This window comes from Artemia franciscana, chromosome 4 (genome assembly GCF_032884065.1).
Source record: "Artemia franciscana chromosome 4, ASM3288406v1, whole genome shotgun sequence".
Taxonomy (NCBI): domain Eukaryota; kingdom Metazoa; phylum Arthropoda; class Branchiopoda; order Anostraca; family Artemiidae; genus Artemia; species Artemia franciscana.
The window spans coordinates 58121288-58148046 of NC_088866.1; the positions used below are offsets into that span (position 1 = coordinate 58121288).

General features: G+C 37.2%; 1 protein-coding gene across 1 annotated transcript in view; it reads left to right on the forward strand.

Annotated features, from left to right (window-relative positions):
• The window catches only part of LOC136026661 (large ribosomal subunit protein mL44-like), a 65756-nt gene that overhangs the window by 18371 nt on the left and 20626 nt on the right, over positions 1 to 26759 (forward strand). The window contains exon 4 of the mRNA XM_065703399.1: positions 20636 to 20939. Coding sequence (XP_065559471.1) covers positions 20636 to 20939 — 304 coding nt within the window. The remainder of the gene's footprint in view (positions 1 to 20635; positions 20940 to 26759) is intronic.

Sequence of the window (26759 nt, forward strand, 5' to 3'; positions counted from 1 at the left end):
ATAATGGGATGTAGCATTTTTGAACCTTTGTACCTAAACTGATGTCTGGTAGCACAAAATGGTGGAAAATGACGCTTTGGTCTGCATGGTCTCTGGCAGTTTCCTTTCCAATGAGTCCAGTGTTCGGACTCGCCTATAAATTCCAATAAATTCCTATATTTTAATGCACTCCTATAAAATGCCTATATTTTGGCTAAAATCCTATTATTTCTATATTTTCGGCTGAAGAGCACAAAGAACATTGCTCATGATTTGCAATTTTCTGTCTTTTGGTGTAGAATGATAATTAATTACAACTGTTGAGCTGTTTGAACTTAACTAATGCTTTGTGTTGGGCTTAGTAAGCTGCTTCTGCCTGGGCTATGCTGTTGTGTTGACTTAGTAGCCTATGTTTTGTTTTTTGTCATGTTGGGCCTGTCCGAAATGAGCGAAGATCAGTATGTAGGCTATCAGTCTCTGCTTAATGAGACTGGAGTTCTTGCGACTTATGTGTTTCCTGGCTGAACGCTGGCTGACTGATGCGAATACGGCCCAGTTATTCAAATGGGCTATTCTAAGATAGTTGCTAATCGAGGGAAGTATAATAGACGTGTACTGGGTAGGCTATATGCTACATTCTGTGATCAATCTGTCCTTTATCCCCTTCTAAAGAAAAATGATGTTAATCAGATTCGGACTTTTTATTTCAGATATTGTAAATTTTTACTTTATCTCCCCCCTTGGTATAGCAATGGTAAGATAATTCGTAAGTTTGATGTCCCTGATAAAAGTGCAAAGTTTGCCCTCCTGCATGGAAGGTTGTCGGAATCAGCTTTTTATCGTTTATCGCCTCATCATCCTTCGGTCCGTCTGTTCGGTTAATCTCATTGTAGCATAGTGTTTTTATGGTACTTGGTATTAACCAAGTGACATATAGCAATCGCAAATTCTGTCTGTCTGTCGGTCCTGATTTTGCTACTTTTGGCACTTCCAGGTAAGCTAGGATGATGAAATTTGGCAGGCGTATCAGGAACTGGACCAGATTAAATTAGAAATAGTCATTTTCCCGATTTGACCATCTGGGGGGGGGGAGTGGGGGGCCCGTTAATTCAGAAAAAATAGTAAAATGAAGTATACGGTTGATCAGATCTTAATGAAATTTGATGTTTGGAAGGATATCGTGTCTCTAAGCTCTTATTTTAAATCCCGACCGGATCTGGGGACATTGGGGGGAGTTTGGGGTGACCTAAAATCATGGAAAACGCTTAGATTGGACAGATCGGGCTGAAACTTGGTGGGAAAAATAAGCACAAGTTCTAGATACATGATTGATATAACCAGAACGGATTCGTTCTCTTTGGGGTAGTTTGAGGGGGGGGGGGTTTGATTCTGAAAATTAGAAAAAATGAGGTATTTTTAACTTACGAACGGGTGATCGGATCTCAATGAAATTTGATATGTAGAAGGATATCGTGTCTAAAAGCTCTTATTTTAAATCCTTACCGGATCTGGTGACATTGGGGGGAATTTGGGGGGGACCTAAAATCATGGAAAACGCTTAGATTGGAGGGATCGGGATGAAACTTGGTAATTTATGTGACCAGGCATCCCACGCCATCTACCATAGATCTGATCCCGAGGACTTACGAATCCTATATTTGGCCTATATTTGAGCCCAGGAAATCCTATAAAAATAGGACAGAGCCTATAATTTGAAACGAACCAACCTGTCCGAACCCTGTGAGTCCTCTTCCGACCTTCTACTACCACTGGCTGGATACGGTCAACTCTGAGAGAGAGTGGCTATAGAGATACATAATTTACAGGTTAAGCTGAAAAAAGTTTGGTTGCATGAGGCAATTATAGATTTAAACTGAGAGATGAAACAAAGTTATTTTATCTAATTTTACAGGAATTATTCGAGTTTCAATTCACAAAACAAATCAATTCACAATCAAAGGAGGACATATCAGAGTTTCCTCAGCAATAAAAAAGATTTTTCTTGTTGTTTGATGTGGATGGGGGGGGGGGAGACTGTGATTTTCCAATATAGGGTTTTTGCCTGTGGAAGTTCTAGGGGTGCACGGTTCGTCCCGAGTTCAGGGGTTTCAGGCTATTTCCTGAAATTCCCATTGATATGTTTTCACAACAAAATGTCTCTAAACCTATTTTTCAAAAGGTCCGAGCCCGGTCCGATCAAAATGAAAAATTTGGTCCAACTGATCAAAGACTTGAAAGCCTAATTAGAGTAAAGCCAAGACAGTCTCTAGTCTTGACTTGAAAGCCTAATTAGCCTAATAGTCTAATTATCTAATAAGTCTAGCTTTAGACTTGAAAGCCTAAGTAGAGTAAAGCCAAGACAGTTTCTAGTCTCTGTGATATGCAAAGCTGGCTTGACTTTTCAGAGTTGTATACAAATTATTATTTCCACTTTTTCATGAAAGTCTATCATCCTAAGGCAGAAAGACATGCAGTAAGGTTAATTCAGAGAGTCTATAGGGAATTATTTTTTTTCCAAAACGGGGTTTTAAACTTTTGGTTACTATGGATCATGATTCGCTACTAAATTGCAGCTTTCGCTGCATCTAGGGTCCAGGAATTGCTTATGGGAATTCGCAAGGCTTCGATTCTGCTTGTTGTTGGTTGTACAACTATTTTTTATTTAAGAACAAGGAAAGGACATCTGTGTCCGAAGGGACGGTGACAGTTAGCTGATAGTTCCATAATAGTTGTATCGCTAAGAGGATGTAATAGAAGAAGAATTGAAATTCTAAGATTTAAAAGAATTCTAGCTCCTTAACAACAACAACAAAACAGTGAATATATTTTCTGACAGGGGCGGATCCAGCCTTTCGTTCTAGGGGGAGGGGGGCGATTCTTACCGAAAAGAGTGGGGATAGTGTCATTTTTGTCGGCCACAAGACTGACTTTATTTTTCACGTTTTAAGTTTCCCTGGCGGTCTCTTGTATAACGAAAAGGTGGTTTTCATATATTACAATAATGATTACAAAAACTGTACTTGATCAACTGACAACTGCTTACAAGCAAAATTCAAGCTTCCTGGCTCCACTGTTCGCAAACCTGTTGATAACTCTGTCAATGCTGATATCGATGTTGCGGTGCATATTAAGGAGGGCCAAACCACTGAGTCTAGTTTGCCCCATCTGTGCTCTGAGCCAGGTTTTTAGTTTGCGTAAAGTTAAGAAGCTACGCTCGGTTAGATGCCATGCTCACCGGAAGAGATATAAACATATCAAGAAGTGAGCTGACATAAGGATATATAAGGATATAGGTCACTTATGACTGAGTCGAGCATAGGTATAAAAACAACACGTCGATAGTATTCTTCAGGGGTAGTATGAGGAGTATTATTTCGATAAAACTGTCTTTGTGTAATCCTTGGAACTTCAACAGCCAATTGGATTTTATCTGACAATTCTTCTACTTGCTCGAATACTAATGCGAACTCTTCGTCACACGTTTCCCGTCGCTTTGCTAGAACATCCAAAAGGTCGGAAACGTGGCTATCGGCAGCGCCCAAGTCCAAAGTCTTCTTCTGGAATAGCCGACTAAGAGGCAAGGTCAGAGCGCAAATACTGTGTATAAACTGAAAGGAAACCACGAATTCCGCACTACGTAACGCTGTGACAAGCGTCTTTGCCTTCGGAGCGGTCACTGATTCACTCCAGAGACTAATGTGTTCCAAAGCATGGATGACTTTTGGAAGTTCGGACACAAACTGCATAAGTGACTCGTGTTGCTCGATCCACCTCGTCTCGCCGATTCCCGTGAGCTGAGCTTTTAGAACCTTATTCAAGACGTAATTTCTCTTCGCAGATGCATTAAAAAATGCAACAACTTCTTTTATAATGCCTATGGCATTTCTGATGCTCGAAACAGCTGAGCTTCTTGACAAAGCAAGGTTCAGGGCATGGTTAAAGCAGGGACAACGAGACGCATTTTTAGCTTTTTTCTGAATTTCAACTACAGCACCACAGTTATTTGATACCATCATTGCACACCCATCCATACCAATTCCAACACAGTCGGGTAAATTCAAACCCATTTATTCTAAAAGGTTTAGAACTAGCTGGCCAGTCACTTTTCCGTTGACAGTCGGCTCCTTGTATGCAGTGGAAGGTTCCAAGGTGGCATGATGAATGTCAACAAAACCTATGAAGTCCTCGCGTCTATGGTTATCGAAGGCATAGCAGAGAGCTAAACTAATTTGCGATGAATGTGACACATCTGTTGTCTCATCGAAAATGATGCTGTAATACCTTGCTGACTTTACTCTTTCTAGAATGACACCTATAACTTCTTTCGCACAACAGTCAATCAACCGGTTTTGAGTTGTTTTGCTGATGTAGGTAGCATTTTTTCCTGATGTTTTCAGTTGTTCCTTTAGTTTACTGTCGCCACTTTCAGCACGATAACGTAGTAGTTCTCGGAACTTTCCTTCATTGGAATGCGGCATGTCATCCAAGTTTAAGGTGCCATCATCCCGATGGCCCCTCAGTGGAATATTGTGCCTTCCTAGAAATATGGTTGATTCCAAAATCGGCTTAAGCCTCTCTCGGTTTTCTGTTACTTGCTTCTTTCGCTGTTCGTTGACGCGATTATTTACAGATTCTTGCGGAGAATGGTAGGCTCTTAGAAACGACTTTCCAGCCTCTACTGCGTCATGATGGTATTGGGAAGTATCATGTACTGTCAGGTCTCCATCTTTTCCCAGTATCTTAGCAAATTTTGTGACCAGCTTTTGTAGAAGAACCTGTCTGTTTGGACCCCCGCTAGCCCCAGTTACAAAAAGTGGGCAGTATTACAAAAAAGGCCTTTCTGGGCAGCAGAATATACAAGCCACTGGAAACTCTGCAAATGAGAATCGTTCAAGTACATTTTTTCGTCTTTTCCCCGCTTTAAATGAACATAATACGGTATTTGGCATCCAATCGGGAGTTTCCATGGCCTCTCCAGAAGCTCGCACTTTATTCGGTCGTCAATGTCATGTATTGTACCGATGTGGATCCCAATATCGTTTTCTGGAAACAGGGTAGGGGGCAGGGGTGTTGTTGGATGATCACTCTGAACGCTAACGGGGTTAACAGAAGATTGCAAAGTGTTATGAGTTTGCCCGTCTTCGCCACTTCCAACAGAACATATTGAAGAGCTACTTGCAGTTACAGTTACACTATCCATTCTCCGAGACTTTGAAATGAAAAGCTGTCAAGCGTCTTTTGTCCGCGTTTTCCCGACATCAATATCGCTTAAACGACGAAAATCCTCGTGACACATGCACATTCAAATTTCATTATACACTGGAACGAAATGTCAAATTTTTTTGAAACTTCAGGTCCGGTTGCGTATCGCAACCCCACCCAGTTCCAATGTTTACATCGAACTGGGAGGTGAGAACTAGCTAAAATTTACCGGGTGAACTGTTGCTATGCTATGAGGTGACAAAAGATACTCGAGGCTAGCTTGATAGTGGAAGAGCTGTGGAATGAATGTAAAAAGGTTTTATAGTCTAGTTACAGTAGTTAGAACATGCGTTAATGCAGACTTCCGTAAGTGCAGTTAAAAAAATTACAGTCCGTCTAGGGGGATCTGCCCCTTTTTCTGAAACATTTGGAGTGGGGTATATACTCCTCTCCTCTTGGGTTATACTTGAATAGCTTAGATACCAATAAAAAAGAGTCTCTCATCCACTTCTGTTTGGCGTGCGAACAACAAATTAGTTTTTTTTCCTAAATTGGATTGTTCATCAAGGTTACCATGATGCTTATCAAAGTGATTAAGATATATTTTATTATTTTAGACTTTCATTTTCATCTCTTGGTCATGTCAAGAGTCAGGAAGCGTACATTTACTTTAATGCCCTTTCGGTGTTCGTTTCACAAAATTTGATTGATACATGTTTTATCCATTGAATTGGAAAAATGTCTTCCCCGAAATGAAAAGTGAAAGCTTATTTTTTACGATAGACAGTGTTTCAATCATTGTGTTTTAATGCTCAAAATTGTCCTTGAAGTGCTTTTTCTATTATGTTTGTGAAAGCAGTGAATTGGCACTTTATGACATTTATATTTTTTTTCATTTTTCTTCAAACATGAGGTTCCATTATGTTTGACTCATGAGGAATTGCCTAATTATGATACTGTCGGGAGGATCTTTCCAGGGTGGAATTTTTCATGGGGTAAGATGATTTCTATGAAGGGTAGAGGGCTGGATATCCCAACATTATTTTAAAACGATCAGAAATTAAATTAAAAATAAGATTTTTCGACTAAAAGTAAGGAGTAACATTAAAACTTAAAACAAACTAAGCCTCCTCCTCAACAGCTCGCTGGTTGACGCCGCGATGATCTTGTCTTGCACCTCCAGTCACATTGCACTTTTTGTTAGAATTATAACTTGTATCTAATTTTTTCAAAATCTCAACGTCCAAAAACAATATGTGGTTCCCATTTTTTTTATCAAACAGGTTCTTATCATTGTAGAGGATATATACCCTTCCATCTGAAGGATCTGTCTTGGAAAGCTGGAGATGTTGACCCAACAAAATGCATATTTTTAGCCTTTTTCTTCCTTTCCCCCTTCCGCGTCCAAAAAATATCCACCGACAATAGAATGTTTTCAATCCTTATTTTTAGTAAATAAACAAAAGTTTTTCCAATTGAAACTAAGGACAACATTAAAATGTATCTACTTACTTTCAGTTGGAAAAACTTGTTTTTTTATTTAATTTCTGATCGTTTTAAATAATGCCAGGAAATCTGACCCTGTCTCCACGGATAAACCTCCTCGCCATGGAAATGTCTTCTAGACAATTCAATCACGGTGAAAATTTACCCTGAAAAATTACTCTTAACCTCTTGTCACGGAAAATTGAACCGGAAAAGAGAAAGCAAGACAAATAAAGAGAATTTTGTACAAGAGATCTGGCAAATTCCCGTATTGCATAATTTTCCCTGACAAGTTCACTCCTTAAAACTTCCCACCCCATGGAAAATTCTCCCTCGGAAAAACCCACTCGGGGGCTGTGAGTGGGGGGGGGTCATGTTATGCCCAAACGCATAGTTATTGGACCTTTCAACTATGATGAACAAAATGGCTATATCAAAATTTTTGACTGGATGATTTTTGGAAAAAAGTGGCGGGAGAGATGGCCTAGTTGCCCTCCAATTTTTTCGGTCACTCAAAAAGGGCACTAGAACTTTAAATTTCCGTTCGAATGAGCCATTTACAAATATTCTAGGACAACTGGGTCGATACGATCACCCCTGGGAAAAAAACACGCATCCAAGATCTTTCTTCTGGCAAAAAATACAAAATTCCACATTTGTGTAGATAGGAGCTTGAAACCTCTACAGTTGGGTTCTCTGACGTGCTGAATTTGATGGTATGATTTTCAGATTCTTTGACTTTTAGGGGTTGCTTTCCCCTTTTTTCGAAAATAAGTTAAGTTTTATCAGTTTCTTAACTTTGATAAATAGGACTAAACTGTATGAAACTTATATATTTAAAATCAGCCTAAAAATCAGATTCCTTTGATGTACCTATTTGTACCAAAATTCCGTTTTTTAGAGTGTCGTTTACTATTACTATTCTTATAGTTTGTTACCACGAACTGTTCGATGATTTGGGAAATAACTGAGGACCTGATCGACCTCATTCACAATAAGGAGGTTAAACCATATTTCATAAAGTAGTACTTTATGAAATATGTACTACCAATATGTACATGTCTTAGCTTAATCAGTGCTCAAAAATGATGACACATCAAAAAGCAGGTTAGACAACCAAGGCCGTATCCAGGGGGGGGGGGGCTAATGGGTTTGAACTCCCCAAAAATGTTTGTCAGACTAGCAAAAAAGAAACAAAAATGTATATAAATATATTTTGTACGCTTTATGTGAAGTTCTCCCCCACCCTCCAAAAAACCCTGGACACGCCCATGTAAGCAATATACTGCTTTTCGTTATAAACAAGAAAGTATTAACGCAATACGATTCAAAAAATCAGAACTTCAGAGTATCTATTTTGTAACTGATACATTCTGCTAGCAGTTCGTTTGTTCATTTGTTTATTTTTCTAGTTAGAAAAATTCTTTCAAATCGGTTTCTTGCACTTACTCAAAAGCATTGAGAAAGTCATGGCCCCCGCTCCCCTTTTAGGCACAAAAATCAGTTAACTATGCAACGCTGAGAAAGGATACCTCGGATCAAGGACATATCCAAGATTTGTGTTTGGGGAGGGGGAATTTTATGGGAGGGTGGGGTAGGCTAAAATTCTTTACAAAACACATGAAATACAAATAGATACATAAAAGAATTAGATTTTTGTGCTGATTTCAAATATATAAGTTTTATCAAGTTTTGTCCATCAAAACTTACGAGCCCAAGAAAATTTGCCTTATTTTCGAAAAAAGGAGGAAACGCCCTATAAAATTCATCGAATCTTAATGAATCACACCATCATATACAGCGTATCAGAGAACCCTACTGTAGAAGTTTCAAGCTTTCTGCAAAAATGTGGAATTTTGTATTTTTTGCCAGAAGAAAGATCACGGATGCGTGTTTATTTGTTTTTGTGTGTTTTTCCCCCAGGGATGATCGTATCGACCCAGTGGTTCAAAAATTTTGCGAGAGGGCTCGTTCCAGGAAATCAAAATTTCTAGTGTCCTTTTTAAGTGACTAAAAAACTGGAGAGCAATTAGGCCCCCTCCCGCGCTTATGTTTTTCTAAAGTCACCGGTTGAAAATTTTGAGCCTTTTTGTTCAGCATAGTCGAAATATCCAATAACTATGTCTAAGGACGACTTAATCCCCCACAATCTCCGGAGAAAGGGCTGCAGGTTATGAACTTTGCCCATTGTTTACGTATAGTATTTGTTATTGGTAAGTATACAGACGTTTTCAGGGGGATTTTTCTGGTGGGTGGGTGGGGGGATTGGGTTACGTGGGAGGATCTTTCCATGGATGAATTTTTAATAGGGAAAGCTAATTTCTTTGAAGGGTGCTCTGGATATCCGAAGATTCTTATAAAAAAAAATTAGAAACTACATTTTAAAAATAGCTTTTTTCAACTGAAAGTTTGGAGCAACATTAAAACTTAAAACAAACAGAAATTAATACTTATGAAAGGGTTTTCGCCTCGTCAATATCTTGCTGTTTACGTTGAAGTATTTTTAGTAATTTCAAAAAAGCTCTTTATTCTAATCAAACGGCCTTTGTGATTCAGGGGTCATTCTTAAAGAATTGGAACAACATTTGAGCTTAGCATAAAGAGCGAGGTATTGACGAGGGGGTTTAACCCCCTCGTGTTACGTATATGAGGAATTTCTCCCCCTCTTGAGTATCTCGCTCTTTACGCTGAAGTTTGAATTTTGTAAAATAATGGCCGATATGAGCAATAATTTGTTTTTTTTTTATTTTCTGGCCAATCTTAGCAGTCAATTTTACCTTAAGCAGCTTCATATCTATGATTTATATGTGATAATAAACCGAAGATAGTGTGTGTGTTCGGCTTTTGGTTGTCATTAAATATATAAAAAACAAGTTTTTTCCAACTGAAAGCAAGCAATAACATTAAAACTTTAAACGAACATAAATTATAGTGTGTATCCTTTAAAAATCCTTTCTTTCATTCATTTGAGAATTACTAAACTTGTGACTCTCATTTTTATAAAAAATAGTTTTGACCTCTTTGGCCGTTTTGTTACTTTGTCTTACAAAACTAGTTCCGCAAATATTGCTAATTTAAGTTACGCGGAAGAATCTTTCCATGGAGAAATTTCTCGTGGGGGAAGGGAATTTTCAACTGAAAGTAAGAATCAACATTAAAACTTAAAACGAACAGAAAATATTACGTCTATGAGATGGGTTGCCTCTCCTCAGTAGCTCGCTCCTACGCTAAAGTTTCTTTTTTAAATTGAAAAAGAGGCTATTATTCTAATTAATAGTATTTGTGATTCAGAATTCATTTTGAAACGACTGAAACAAAAATCAAATTTGAGCTGTAATAAGGTTATTATTATTTACAAAAAAGTAAAGTTAATGTGTATTTTCGTTTTAATTATTCATGCACGGTGAGCTAAATTCAAAACCTGCATTAATACAAAACGTTCAGAAATTAAATATAAAAAACAGAAATTTGTTAACTGAAAGTAAAGAGCCACATTAAAACTGAGAACGAACAGAAATTATTCCGTATGTGAAAGAGACTGTCCCCTCCTCAACGCCCCGCTCTTTGCGCTAAAGTATTTATTTTTTTAAGCATAGTTGTGACAAAAAGTCAGACTTTAGCGTAAAGAGCGGGGTGTTGAGGGGGGGCAGCTTCTTTCATATACGGAATAATTTCTGTTCGTTTTCAGTTTTAATGTCGTTCCTTACTTTCAGTTAAAAAATTGTTTGTTTTTTTTATATTTAATGTTAAGAAGACTCCAGCAACTGTTAATGATTTTTGATTTGGCTCTAAGACTGGTAAACCTTTTCTGTCAGCGAATGAGCTCAATAGACATTTTGACTAGTATCTAAAAAAAAAATTACAGGAAATTTATCTGTAGGTTTTCTGGACAACTAATAGAATAGATAGTTAGATCTCAGCAAAACTTTGTAAGATGTTTGAACTAGGATTCTAATTTTGCCTCTTGGAGACATAGGCTTGGTGTAACTTTAATGAGGGAAGAGTTTCTTTTTTCTTGTCATCATGATATCAAAAGTAATGTTTGTTTTATCTCAAAACCATTGTGATTTTGACGATCAGACAGTTCGTGGTAACGAACTGTTTGTGGTAACGAACTCAATAGTAACTGAAACTTTAAAAAACAGATTTTTGATACCAATAGTTACATCAAAAGAATTGCATTTTAATGCTGATTTTAAATATATAAGTTTAATCAAGTTTGATCTTACCCATCAAAAGTTACGAGCCTGAGGAAATTTGCCTTATTTAAGAAAATAGGGGGAAACATCCCCTAAATTCATAGAATCTTAACAAAAATCAAATCACCAGATTTAGCATATCAGACAACCCTAATGTAGAAGTTTCAAGCTCCTATCTACGAAAACGTGGAATTTTGTATTTTTGCCGGGTTTTTTTCAGAGGTGATCATAACGACTCATTAGTCCTAGAATATCGGGAGAGGGCTCGTTATAACGGAAATTAAATGTTCTAGTGCCCTTTTTATGTGACCTGAAAAATTGGAGGGTACCTAGACCCCCTGCCACGTTCATTTTCCCCAAAGTCACCGGAATGAAATTCTGAGATAGCCGTTTTAACCGGCGTAGTAAAAAAAACCTAATAACTATATCTTTGGGGACGACTAACCCACAGTCCCCAGGGGTGGGACTTCAAGTCACAAACTTTGACCAGTGTTTACATATGGTAATGGTTATTGGGAAGTGTACAGACGTTTTTACGGGGATCTGTTGGCTGGGGGGTTGAGGAGAGGATATTACGAGGGGGTATCCTTCCACGGAGGAATTTGTCAAGGGGGAAGAGATTTTTCATTAAGAGGGCACAGGATCTTCTAGCATTATTTAAAAAAAAACACTTGAAAAAAAATATGAAAATGTTTTTTCAACTGAAAGTAAGCAGCAACATTAAAACATAAAACGAACAGAAATAATTACGCACATGAGGGGTTCACCTCCTCTTAATGCTTCGCTCTTTACTCTAAAGTATTTTTAGTAATTTCAACTATTTATTCTACGGCATTTGCGATTCAGGTTTCATTCACCTTATATACATAATAAAACATACGAATATAGAACTTCGTCACGTAAGTTAATTGGTAAGTTATTTTTACTATTAAAATGTTCGTAGAAAATTTAAAGTTCTATTTGCTTTTTAAGTAACCAAAAACCTGGAGGGTAACTAGGCCTCCTTATCCGCTCCTTTTTTTTCTCAAAATCGTCCGATCAAAACTATGAGAAACCTATTTAGCCAAAAAAAAGTTAATATGTAAATTTTGTTTTAATTATTCTTGTGCGGAGAGCCAAAATCAAAACATGTATTAATTCAAAAACGTAATTTAAAAAAAAGTTTTTTGACTGAAAGTAAGGAGCGACATTAAAACTTAAAACGAACAGAAATTTCTCCGTATTTAAAAGGAGCTGTTCCCTCCTCAACGCCCCGCTCTTTTTATTTACATCTTTTTACTGTTTAAAAAGTATAGTTGAGAGAGTCAAACTTTGGCGTTTTTACATGTCAAAAATACCGTGTTTGTATCTTCATCAGAAAAAAATTCTAAAAAAGCCTTGTGTCTACTCTCCCCTCCTACATTTTCATGAATTGGCACCTTTGGTTAATTAGCCCCCCTGTATGACCAGTATGTGAAAAAAAAGAAAAAATAAATCAACATGCTAATATTACGCTAGCAAAGACGATAAGCAAAATTGTTTTTGTGTTAGTTCTACATTCACTTTTTTGAATTGATATTTGTATTTGTTTGTCCAATCGGAAGAATGCTGTTTTCAGAATAATAAGTGAAAGCCTGCGTTACAGAAGACATTGTATTTAATCATTTTGTTTTTCGAATTTGAAAATTGCTTTATTTTTAGCGTTGAAAAACTTTTTATTGTTAGTGAAAGCCATGAATCTGCATTTTTTTCCTTTAATAGTTTATTTTTAGCTGTAAAGTCCTACTTCTAAAATAATCTATAAAAGATAGAAAGGCACATTTTCAAAAATTGATTCTCTACGGTGGGGGAGGAGGAAGCTCACTAAGCAGTATTGTTGTATCCAAATGAAAATACCTAAGACTGGGAATTGACATAATAAACGGGGAACTTTAGCAGTTCAAGGTTAAGGAGGGTGGTACATCTGTAGATCAAATGATGATTAAATGAGAAATGCATTCCTGGATCTATTGAATTGGAATGATTCAATCTTTTAACATTAAGTTACAGTAAAATTTATTACATCAAATACATTTTTTCTGAAGATTTCACGTCGGCTGTAACTGAACTTATTTATAATTACCCAATTTTTTTTATTTTGTTTGAAAATGTTTCTTTGATTTCTAAGGATCAAGGTTTAAAGCAAATTTTCAAGGAAACAATCGAAATTAAAAAAAAAATATATTCAAGAATAAGTCCATAAACAGAGATACAGGCGAATTTGGATTGAATTCAATTTATGATAATTTACCGAGATCAAATAAAGTAAATCTCATCTCACCTAAGAGCTATGACCTCTATCCACCTGATATGTCAGATAAATCTAATTAACCGGAACAGAAAAGGTCAAAGAGATTTGCTTCCGCTGTTGCACTGAAAAAAATAAGAGCAATAAACTATATGTAATTAGTTTATTAGGTATAAATTTTGTTTGTTTTTATTGATGTCTTTTAGTTTTACTACTGATGATGAACACTGTACATGTGCTCGAAATATCCAGTTAAAATTTTTACATCTGTTCACTATCGATTAAAAGGTTTCATCCCTATTTTGAACTGTTATACTTTCATCATGGAAAGGCAGTGTGGTCTTCGAAGTTATTTACACCGTTATCGCCAAGAACCTCAGTATACTTTCCGACAGAATAAATAGCTACAGAGTGGCTCAATTCCTGAGTGTTAGGGGAGGGGATGTTTTATCGATTTTTTAAAATAAAGTGAAAAAGAAGCTGAATACTTCTAACGATTATACTTAAAACATAGGTTATGTACATTATTACAAGGTATTTTCCAAATACTATGGGGCATTGCCTCTCTTGACGTCACCATCACCACATCCATGATTGCTTTCGGTTCTTGACTGTTATTGAGTCTATACATTTTTGAATTTTCGTTTTTAATTTATTCATCCATTCGGTTATCAATATTAATCAATATTAGTCAATAAATATTAATCAATAAATCAATATTAATCGATAAATCTTAATAAATCAATAAATTAATAAATCATATTAAAATTACTTAATAAATTAACAAATATTGATCAATAAATCAATATTAATCAATAAATTGATTAATTTATTCATCAATGAAATTTCATAAAAATTTCATTTTTAATTTTAGCCATTCATTCGGAAGAGTGTCATTTCCTAAGTTAAAAGTGAAAGCATATAATTGGGGTTAGATAATTTATTCTGTCTTGTCATCTTTTGTCATCTGTTAGTTTTGTTTGTCATCTTCCCAAATTGCCATTCTAGCGCTGAAACGCTAGTGAAAGCAATGAATCTTCATTTTTCTACCTTTTATTTCTACTTTTCCGGATTATTACAATATTAAATAAGTAATATAATTGCCTTGTCATTGAAAATCATAATTCTTACTACGGGATGTCGAACTGTCACTGATAATGCACGTTTTGACTGTCAAGGTCACAGTTTGTAATTTCAGGTTACCAATCTGATTGTTTGATCTTTGTTCACCCTGAGCATGTTGTTGGTGGGTTATTTTTCATAAGTTTTACACGGGACGACGATTTTACCAATATCCGATAAGTGAGGTTACTTAATCACATTTTTGAAATTGGCTTTGCATTTTTTGAGATTGAAAAACATACAGACAATATTGCGAAAATTGGAAAATTTGCCGGCACTTTTGTCTTATAGCCACCACACTGAAGATCTTGCATCGCGAACATGAGACAATGACCGGTTTTCATGGTCTTTATACCAGTCAGTATTAGCTTCGGCTCGTTGAGAAACTACGTTTTAGCTATATTTTAATTCAATATTTAGTTGGTATTTCGGCTGGGTTTTGGTTAGTTTAGGTTACGTATTTAATATAATGCGGTCTGGGCGGCCCCCCTTCCATAATTCTTTGTTGTATTTTCCATAGTCTTATTGATAAAATATTATGTTCTCCTCATATTTTGTTTTATTTCAATAGCATTAACCAAATTTCACTTCTCGACAGAACTTGCTTGTGGTGGCTATAAGGCACAATTACCAATTTGCCTTTTTATTAAAGCAAGTTTAGAATGTTCTCTAAGAAAAACATAAACACAACTCTTTTTTGAGGCTGAACTTCAACCTCATATTTTTGGTTGATCTGAGGATTCTTGTTTTATCTTGTTTAAAAGTTTAGACTGTTTTTTAAGAACAAGAGCTAAGAGCTCACATGGCACTTGTGACGAGGTCGGAAGAGCCAAGAGCTCATATGGTATGAGCTCTAGTAAAATTCTAAGAATCAATAGATTGTTTTAAAAGGAAAATCAGAGGCTTAGTAACGGTCAGGATTTAAAATATGAGCTCTGAGACACGAGGTCCTTCTAAATATCAAAATTCATTAAGGTCCGATCACCCATTCATACGTTAAAATACCTCATTTTTTCTAATTTTTCCTCTCCCTTCAGCTCCCCTGATGGTCCAATCGAGGAAAACGACTTTATCAAGTCAATTTGTGCAGGTCCCTCACACGCCTACCAATTTTCATCGTCCTAGCACGTCCAGAAGCACCGAACTCATCAAAGCAATGGACCCCCTAACTCCTTCAAAGAGAGCTGATCCAGTCCGGTCACGTCAGTCATGTATCTATGACATTTTCTTAATCTGGTTGGGATTTAAAATAAGAGATCTGAGACACAGAGTCCTTCTAAATATCAAATTTTACCAAGATCTGGTCACCCGTTCGTAAGTTAAAAATACCTCAGTTTTTCTAATTTTTCCCAATTAACACTCCCCCAAAGAGAGCGGATTCAGTCCAGTTATATCATTCATGTCTTTAGGACTTGTGCTTATTCTTCCTACCAAGTTCTATCTCGATATCTCCACTCTAAGTGTTTTCCAAGATTTCCCGTTTCCCCTTCCAACTCCCCCTAATATCACTGGATACGGTTGGGATTTAAATAGGAGCTCTGAGACACGAGGTCCTTCTAAATATCAGATTTCATTCAGATCTGATCACACATTCTTAAATTAAAAATACCTCTTTTTTCAATTGTTCAATTCCCTCGAGCCTCCCAGATGGTCGGATCTGGGACACAACTGTTATCAAGTCAGTTTGTGCAGGGACCTGGCACGCCTACCAGTTTTCATCGTCCTAGCACGTCCAGAAGCACCGAATTCGCAACGCACTGGAACCCCCCCCCCCCTCCCTCAAAGAGAGCGGATATGGTCGAGTTATTTCAATAACGTATCTAGAACATATGCTTATTCTTTCCATCAAGTTTCATTTCGATATCTCCACTCTAAGTGGTTTCTAAGATTTCTGTTTCCTCCCTCCACCCCTCTATATCCCTGGATGCGATTCAAATTAAAAATGGAACATTTATGGAATAAGTCTTTCTATATATCGAGTTTCATTAAGTTCCGTTCAGATCGGGATTTTAAATAAGAGCTCTGAAGCAAAAGACCCTTCGAAATATCAAAGTTCATTAAGATCTGATCACCTGTTCCTAAGTTAAAAATACCTCATTTTTTCTATTTTTCTGAATTACCCCCTCCCAACTCTCCCAAAGAGAGCTAATCTGGTCTAGCTATTTCAATCACTTATCTAAGACTTGTGCTTATTTTCCCGTCAAGTTTCATCCTGATCCCTCCACTCTAAGCGTTTTCCAAGATTTCAGGTTTCCCCCTTCAACTCCTCCCAATGTCACCGGATCCGGTCAGGATTTAAAATAAGAGCTCTGAGACATGATGTCCTTATAAATATCAAATTTCATTAAGATCCTATCACCCATTCGTAAGTAAAAATACCTTATTTTTCTAGTTTTTCCGAATTAACTGTCCCCCACTCCCCCCCCCCAGGTGGTTGAATCGGGGAAATGACCATTCTAATTTAATCTGGTTTGTTCCCTGATACGGCTGCCAAATTTCATCGTCCTAGCTTATCTGGAAGTGCCGAAACTACCAAAACCGGAACAGACAGACAGACAAATCGACAGACCGACAGAAACTGAATCCAATAATATAAGCGTCCTGTGCTTTTATGCGTAGTACAGCGTGAAGTGGCATGTTTCGTAGGGAGTAAAAAAAATTGAGATATTCTACAGGAGAGCGAAACGCTAAAAAATAAAACAATAATAATAATAATAAATACTCCTTACGGGTAAAATGAGTATCATTATTATCAGTTGTTAATACCAGGGATGTATTGTAGGCATTTAAGGTATGATAAAAGCGATCTTGATACCAAGAGCTCCATTTCTTAAGTATTTCTAGATTGCTAAAACTTATTTTGCAAACGTAACTTGTGAGACAAATTTGATAGAAGAGCACGGTTGGATTAGTTAATGGAACTGGTTTCTATTTGATTAAGTTGCAAGTCTGAGTTTGACAAAAATGTTAGATAACACCTATTGATTTACCGTTCCCGGGTTGTGGGTAAGTATTTAATTCTTTTTATGGCATTTGGTATTAACTAAGTGACATATAGCGATCGCAAATTCTGTCGGTCTTTCTGTCTGTCGGTCTGTCTCTCTGTCCCGGTTTTGCTACTTCAGGCACTTCCAGGCAAGCTAGGACGATGAAACTTGGCATGTGTATCAGAGACCGGACCAAATAAAATAAGAAGCAGTCGTTTTCTCTTTTTGGCTATCTGGGGGGGGAGTGGGGCCGGTTAATTCGGAAAAAACAGAAAAAAAGAAGTATTTTTAACTTACGAACGAGTGATTGGATCTTAATGAAACTTGATGTTTGGAAGGATATCGTGTCTGAGAGCTCTTGTTTTCAATCCCGACCACATCCGGTGACATTGGGGGGAGTTGGAGGGGAACCTAAAATCTTGGAAAACGCTTAGAGTGGAGGGACAGGGATGAAACTTGATGGGAAAAATAAGCAAAGGTCCTAGATACGTTATTGACATAACCGGAACGGATCTGCTCTGTTTGGGGGAGTTGGGGGAGGGTGTGTTAATTCTGAAAAATTAGAAAAAATTAGGTATTTATAACTTACGAAGGAGTGATCGAATCTTAATGAAATTTGAAGTTTGGAAGGATATCGTGTCTCAGAGCTCTTATTTTAAATTCCGACTGGATTCGGTCACAGGAATTGAGGGGGGGCTAAAATCTTGGAAAACGCTTAGAGTGGAGGGATCGGGATGAAACTTGGTAGGAAAAATAAGCACAAGTCCTAGATACGTGATTGACCTAACTGGAACGGATCCGCTCTATTTGGGGAAATTGGGGGGGGGTTTAATTCTGAACAAATTAGAAAAATGGGGTATTTTTAACTTACGAAGGAGTGATCGAATCTTAAGGAAATATGAAGGACCTAAAATCTTGGAAAACGCTTAGAGTGGAGGGTTCGGAATGAAACTTGGTGGGAAAAATAAGCACAAGTCCTAGATTCGTGATTGACATAACCGGGATGGATCCGCTCTTTTTGGAGGAGTGGAGGGGGAAGGTTAATTCTGAAAATTTTGGAAAAGGAGGTATTTTTGACTCACGAAGGAGTGATCGTATCTTAATGAAATTTGATGTTTGGAAAGATATAACGTCTCAGAGCTCTTATATTAAATTTCAACTTTATCCGGTGAAGGGGATGTTTTGGGGGGCGGAACCTAAACTCTTGGAAAATGCTTAGACTGGAGGGATCGGGATGAAACTTGGTGGAAAAATAAGCACAATTACTAGATATGGGATAGACATAACCGGAACGGATCTGCTCTCTTTGGGGGAGTTGGTGGGATTGATTCTAAAAAATTAGAAAAAATGAGGTATTTTTAACTTGCGAAAGAGTGATCGTATCTTAATGAAATTCCATATTTAGAAGGACCTCGAAACCCAGATCTCTTATTTTTATCCCGACCAGGTCCAATGTCATTAGGGGGGGGGGACCGAAAATCTTGGAAAACGCTTCAAGCGGAGAGATCAGGATGAAACTTGATGGAAAGAATAAACACAAGTCCAAGATAGGTGACTGACATAACTGGACTGGATCCGCTATCTTTGGTGGAGTCGGGGGGGGGGGGGAGGGGGCTATTCGGAAAAATTAGAAAAATGAGGTATTTGTAAATTACGAATGGGTGATCGGATCTTAATGAAATTTGATATCTAGAAGGATCTTATGCTTTAAAACTCTCATTTTAAATCCCGACCAGATCCGGTGACATTGCCGGAATTCTTGAAATACGTGAAATCGAGGTATCTTACGAACGAGTGATCGGATCTCAATGAAACTTGATATATAGAAGAATCTTATGTCTCAGATGCCCCATTTTCAATTTGATCCGGGGACATGGAGTGTTGGAGGGTGGAAACAGAAATCTTGAAAACCGGAAATCTGGGAAAACGCTTAGAGTGGAGATATAGGGATGAAACTTAATGGGAAGAATAAGCACAAGTTATAGATACGAGATTGAGATAATTGTTACCGATTCATTCTCTTTGGGGGACCTGTGGGTTGTTAGTTTGGAAAAGTTCGAAAAATTGAGGTATTTTTAACTTAAGAACGGGTGACCGGATCTTAATGAAATTTGATATTTAGAAGGAAGTCTTATCTCAGATATCTTGTTTCAAATCTCGACCAGATCTGTTGACATTGGGGGGAGCTGGAGGGGCAAATCCGAAATCTTGGAAAATGCTTATAAATGTCGTAGATACGTGACTGACGTAACCGGACTGGATCCGCTCTCTTTGGGGGAGTTAGATGGTGGGGTTCAGTGCTTTGGCGAGTTTGGTGCTTCTGGACGTGCTAGGACGATGAAAATTGGTAGGCGTGTCAGGGAGCTGCACAAATTGACTTGATAAAGTCGTTTTCCCCGATTCGGACATCTGGGGGGCTGAAGGGTGAGGAAAAATTAAAAAATTGAGGTATTTTTAACTTGCGAGTGGGTGATCGGATCTTAGTGAATTTTGATATTTAGAAGGACCTCGTCACTCAGAGCTCTTATTTTAAATCCCGACCGGCATTAGCCTCTGATTTTCTTTTTAAAGCAACCTATTGATTCTTAGAATTTTGCTAGAGCTCATACCATATGAGCTCTTGGCTCTTCCGGCCTCGTCAAAATTGCCATATGAGCTCTTAGCTCTTGTTTTATGAATATTTTGCGCAGTGCGTAGTCTTCTTTTTTTAATTGGATTTTACCCTTATAATGGAGTAAGAATAGCTTAGATTTCGAATGAACAGAATGTGAGAAATTTCTCGGTTGTATGAAAACGTCAGAAAGCTTTAAATATTGCTGAAACTAAACACAAATACAGAAGGACTGTTGTTTTTGTGACCCTTCCCCTCACCCAATTCTGTAAATTCTGATTCTTTTTAGCGTTTCTTTTACTTTTTTATGGACTGCATATTTTATCCCCCTCCCCCACACACTACAAACAAGTTCTTGCTTACGTGCCTAATTGAGAAGAGGTTTCTAAAACTATCTCCCGACACTACGCATCTGAAATAAGCTTGAAGCAAATAGAACTGTCACTGGCAAATGTAAGTGACTTTCTGGAAGGTTACGGGGCAGTTGCTCTGGGTGCCGTAGATTGGAGGTGCCGCGGCTTGGGAATCGCCCACTTTGATGCAATTTTTCACTTTGATTTTACTTTACTTTGCCTATATTTGAGTCTGAAGGTGGTGTTGTAATTAATGTTGCCTCTGGTACCACCAACCCTAGGAACGGCTCTGGTTGGGCAATACACTTGCTTCTTGTCCCTGTAGGACCCCTGTAGACCCAGCAATTGAAACGCCGATTTGACACCCTATGTGCCACCAAGGCCTGTGGAGTTTCTTTATGATTTATTCTTGTAATTATTTAATGTTTCAGGAATATCCCCCCAGCGAGGAGCTACTGGCAAACACTTTCAAAGCTATTGTATTTGCCTTAGAAGAATCCAGTGGGATAGAAAAAGCCCGACAATTCGTGGTTGATCTCCTAATCGTACAAATTGCTCATAAGGATATATATGAAATATGGAATCCAAAGAATCCAATGGGGATTGTTTGCGAGGAATTGGAATCTCAGAAGAGAGCCTTACCTGAGTCAAGACTGATGAGACAAACTGGAGGAAACACAATATTAGGTGTATTTCAAGTTGGGCTTTATTCAAATAGAAAACTGATTGGACAAGGTAGTAATTTCTTTTATTACTTAACGTCTTAAATTAGAGGGTTGCATATAGGGACGTAATTTGCTAAGGGGTGGTGGCAATTGCCCCCAGGCCACTGTTCAAAGTCCTTTTCATGGGCCAAATGTGATCCAAGGATGAACATCTCTTTCATATGCAATTTTTCTGTGGACATTACTGTAGCTATCAGTGGCAACAGAGCCCAATTTTGAGATAGCTATCTCACTGATTATGATCAAAAGGTCTGAAAACTGGGGTATAAGATCCGCGCTAATTGCTTCCACCACCAGTGTACTAGAATAACAACTCATACTGGCGCAAAGAAGCCTGAGGTTCATCTTCTAATACCCTTCTCCCAAATTGAAAATACCCTACTTGTTAATAAACCCCAGCTATTTTCAGAAGTTGTATTTATTTTATTCCATTGTTTTCTGTTCTTAAATTTTATTCCGTAATTGCCTGTATTCAGCCATTTACATAGGATGTCTTTTTCATTTGGCGCGGGGAGGGGGGAGGACAAAAAATTGGGATACACAATGATAAATATTATATTACAGTGAGATTTGCGCTGACATTCACGTAAATTTATTGTTTAGCAAGGTCTGGTTCCTGAACCCCCTGCCCTGCTTAAACCCCTGCTTGTAAGTTATAATTGATTGCTAAAAACATCTTTTGTTGTTAATTAATTTAATTAAATTTTTCCACAAAACAAGTTTTTCAAAGAAAAGTAAAGAGCTTAATCAAACCAAAAATGAGCAGAAATAAAGTCAAATAATCTTCCAAGCATAACACTACCACAAGTCAACATAAATAAATAAATAAAAGCCAAAACGAACAGAAATTACAATAAATAACCAAGCCAAACTCAAAACAAGCAGAATTAACATTAGTAGGGCTGACAACCCTGATGCCACCTGTTTTCAGTAAAGTGCAAATTATGCTCTGGTCTTGAGAAAGTATTATATTGAAAAAGCATTTATTTTTATATCTTTCCGTTTTTTTCTATAAGAATTCATTGTGTGGCTTGCTATTTCTATGTTGGAGAACTTTTTTCACCAATGTTTGATCCTGACACAAATAGTGTTTTTTATTTAATTTATGTCTTCTCAAGTTAACCTAAAAAACAAAACATCATTCCCAACAAATTTTAGCTCTGCTCTTTGACAACCTGGATGCACTTACACTTTTTTGATTTATTTAAATTGTAAGAGCAGAATTAGAATAGTATTAGCCCCGAAAGTTTCAACTTAACACCCCCAGTCGTTCTCGATATATTGCTGATGCATCTTATTGGCAACCATACATGCCTTTTGGTTTAGTTTTAAAGCAATATTTGGTTTCAAAGCATAATTGGTAAAATTAGATAATTGGGGGGGGGGTTGACATACCCAATATCCCTAGAGATGTAGCTACTGGACCGTTCTACTATGCTGAACAAAATGAATGTCTTAAAATTTTGATTGTTTTTGTTTGAAAAATGAATGAGCTTCGAAGGAGGGAGACTTGCCCTCCAATCTCTGTTGACTTTTAAATAGGGCACTAGAACTTTTCGATGTATTTTGACATCTGCCTACGTACTCCTTGAAAACTATTTGAAATACTTGAAATACTCTTGTTTTGCGTAGTCTCAATAGTAATAGTAACATTAGTAGCAGGATGAATCTATCCCCTTTGATTTCTTAAAAATCCCCTACAACACACGCTGAAGGTTTAAACTTGATACCATCAACTGACGCATTTCTGATTCGTCCTTTTGACAATCTGTTTTTTCTTTTTATTTTTCCTTTGTTTTTCCTTTGTTTGTTTTGTTTTTTTTGTTTTTGTTTTTGTTTTGTTTTTTGTTTTTCCTTTTGACAAAGTGTGTTTTGATTTAGTTCCATACAGTTTCAATATTTCCAAAGTTTTTCGCCTTAATACTCTTATTTTTAGTAGCAGCAGTAGCAGTTGTAGCAGTAGAATCAATAGTAGTAGCCTTAATTTAGTGACAGTAGTGGTAGCAGAAGTAATAATAATAGTCAGTTGTAAGTAGCATTAGGATTCAAATATTTTCTTTTGTTTGGTTCAGCATCCCCCACACCAATCCCTGTTAGTTTCAACTTAACATACCAATCTGTTCCTAAGATATTGCTGTTACGCCCTTTTGACAATCTACATACAGACAGCGTGTTATGATTAAGTTGACCTGCCCTTCTCAGAACTCCTTAAAAATTTCACCTAAATACCCTTAGGCGTAGTTAGTAGGCACAGTAGTAGTATTGGTATTACTAGTAGTAGCATTAATAATAGTACTAGTAGTACAAGTAACAGCAGTAGTATTAGCGTATTGCTTTCACAAATAGTTGCAATAGAAGTAGTAGTTGAAGTAATAGTAGCAGCAGTACATTTAGCAGTGATAGTAGTATTACTAGTAGCGTGCACACATATCCTTTTGGTCAGATTATCTTCTCCTTTTAGCATTCTCTGAAAGTTCCAACTTAATACCCTAATCAATTCTTGAGATTCGTTCTTTGACGATGTACACGGACATAGCGTCTTTTGGTTTAGTTCAAATTTCCCTTAATATTATAAATGGACTAGTTTAGCAGCAGTAGTGGTAGTGGCGGTAGTGTGCAAATATTTCCTTTATCATTATTTCCCCTATCATTTCCTGAAAATTCCAAATGAATATACCCATTTAATATATACCATTTAATAATATATAATTTAATATACTCATTTCTGAGTTACGCTCGTTTGACAATCCGTATACACTCCGTATCCAATTCACGTATCCAATCAGACAATCCGTATACAATTTTTTTATATTTAGTTCAACATTCCCCTCGTCATTCTCTGAATAGCTCACCCGAATGCTCTTTTTCCTTTTTAGACAGTTAAGTTCAAACATGCATGCATTTCTCAATAACATATAATATATGTCAACAATGAACGAATTGCCTAACTTAAAGCCCTTGCCCTGAGGACTGTATTGAATTGACATCCCCAAAGACATAGTTACTGTACGTTCTAACAATGCTGGACAGAATAGTTCTCATAAAATTTTAATCAAATGTGTTTTTGGGAATGATATACTTGTGGGGGAAGGGCTGGTTGCCCTCCATTCACTTTTGACTCTTAAAAAGGGAAATACAACTTCTGGCTGAGCCCCCATTCAATCCAAAGTTTATACGTCTGCCCATTTCTTAAAAACCTTATATGCCCCTTTATATACCGTTCAAACGTTGCCCCTGGGGGGTTGTCTCTAAAATGAAGGCATTGTTTGGACTATTGTGAACAAAATGGCTACATCAAAATTTCGATCGGATGCGTTTGCGGAAAAGAGGGTTTCAGGGAGGGGGTGCTAGTTCCCTGCATAACTTTTTAATCTTAAGAGGGAAATAGAACTTAAAATTTTCTCTTAAATAAGCCTTCTCTAAAGTTCACACAACTTCTCCTTCCATAAAAACCTTGTATGCCCCTGGGGCATAACATACAACCCTTCCCCCAGACTCTGAGTGATGTGTCAACCCCAAAGATCTTATTATCTGATCTTTGGAATGTTTTTTTTTAACAAATCTCCTTCGGTGAAATTAATCTAACATAAAGTAAACCTTTTCCCGTCAAATTCCCTCCTGACAGTTCCATCCTCGCTGAGAATCCCCCTCCCTGTAAAATTGCTTGCGGATGATTCAGCCTGAAAATTTTTCCTTTGCATTCTTTCATTTGAATAAGACTTTAATCTCTAATCGGTTTTTCGATCACTCCAGAAATGCCCCCTTCCGTGGAAATTAATTCCCATAAATCAAAACACACGGAAGATAGCCCCCAGATAATTCTGTCGGAGTATCTCCACTTAAAAAACTGGCAGAAACCGTAATACTTTCGCGCAGGCACTGATGTTTTCAACAATTTAGTATATCAAACAGTTCGTAGTAACGAACTGTAGTAAGGAGCGACCCGGCTCAATAGTAAACAAAACTCTAAATAACGGAATTTTGATGCTAAAATATACATCAAAAGAATCGGATTTTCATGCTGATTTTAAATATATAAGTTTTATTAAATTTGGTCTTTGTCATCAAAAGTTACGACCCTGAGAAAATTTGTCTTATTTTAAAAAATAGGGGAAAACACCCCCTAAAAGTCACAGAATCTTAACGAAAATTACACCATCGCATTCCGCGTATCAGAGAACCCAATAGCAAAATTTTCAAGCTCCTATCTACAAAAATGTGGAATTTCGTATTTTTTGCCAGAAGACAAATCACGGGTGCGTGTTTATTTGTTTTGTTTTTTTTTCTTTTCCCCAGGGGTCATCGTATCGACCAAGTGGTCCTAGAATGTTGCAAGAGGGCTCATTCTAACGGAAATAAAAAGTTCTAGTGCCCTTTTTAAGCGACCAAAAAATAGGAGGGCACCTAGGCCCCCTCCCACGCTCATTTTTTCTCCAAAATCAACAGATCAAAATTTTGAGATATGTCTTTGGGAATGACCCCACAGTCCCTGGGGGAGGGGCTGCAAGTTACAAACTTCGACCAGTGTTTACATATAATAATGGTTATTGGGAAGTGTGCAGTCGTTTTTAGGGGATGTTTTTGGTTTTGGGGGTGGGGTTGAGGGGAGGGGGCTATGTGGGAGGAGCTTTCCTTGGAGAAATATGTCATGGGGGAAAAAATTCAATGAAAAGGGTGCAGGATTTTCTAAAATTACTATAAAAAAAAACAATGAAAAAATAAGCATGGAAAAGTTTTTTCAATTGAAAGTAAGGAGTAGCATTGAAACTTAAAACGAACAGAGATTATTACGCATATGAGGGGTTCTAAAAATACTTTAGCATAAAGAGCGATGTATTTAGGAGGAGATAAATACCTCGCTCTTTATGCTATAGTATTTTTAATAATTTCAACTATTTATTCTACGGCCTTTCTGATTCAGGGGTCATTCTTAAAGAATTGGGACAAAACTTACGATTTAGTGTAAAGAGCGAGGTATTAACGAGGGTACAAACCCCCTCGTATACATAATAACAATTTAAGAATATAAAAGTTTGTTACGTAAGTTAATTGTTAAGTTACGTATGTTTTTTACTAATAAGAAAATTCGTTAAAAATTAAAATTTATAGTTGCTAAGGTTAAAATACCTCATTTTTTCTAATTTTTCCTCTCCCTTCAGCTCCCCTGATGGTCCAATCGAGGAAAACGACTTTATCAAGTCAATTTGTGCAGGTCCCTCACACGCCTACCAATTTTCATCGTCCTAGCACGTCCAGAAGCACCGAACTCATCAAAGCAATGGACCCCCTAACTCCCCCAAAGAGAGCTGATCCAGTCCGGTCACGTCAGTCATGTATCTATGACATTTTCTTAATCTGGTTGGGATTTAAAATAAGAGATCTGAGACACAGAGTCCTTCTAAATATCAAATTTTACCAAGATCTGGTCACCCGTTCGTAAAGAACGGGCCTTTTTGTGTAACCGAAAAATTGCATGGCAACTAGGCCTCCTTCCCCATCCCTTATTTTGCTAAAGTTTGACTCTTTACCACAATTCTGCTTTTTAAAACAATTAAAAGCTTTAGCATAAAGAGCGAGGGATTGTGGAGGGGACAACCCATTTCATATACGGAGTAATTTCTGTTCGTTTTAAGTTTTAATGTCGCTCCTTACTTTCTGTTAGAAAAACTAGTTTTTTTTATGCAATATATTAATAGTATTCAATGCTACTACTATTACTACTACTGACAACTCATCGCAGCACCAAATCGCCTGAGCCCATTGACAAATTTGGGCTATATTTTTGCACATTAGAGGGAAGGGGTAAAGTATACCGGGTTTGCATGCAAAA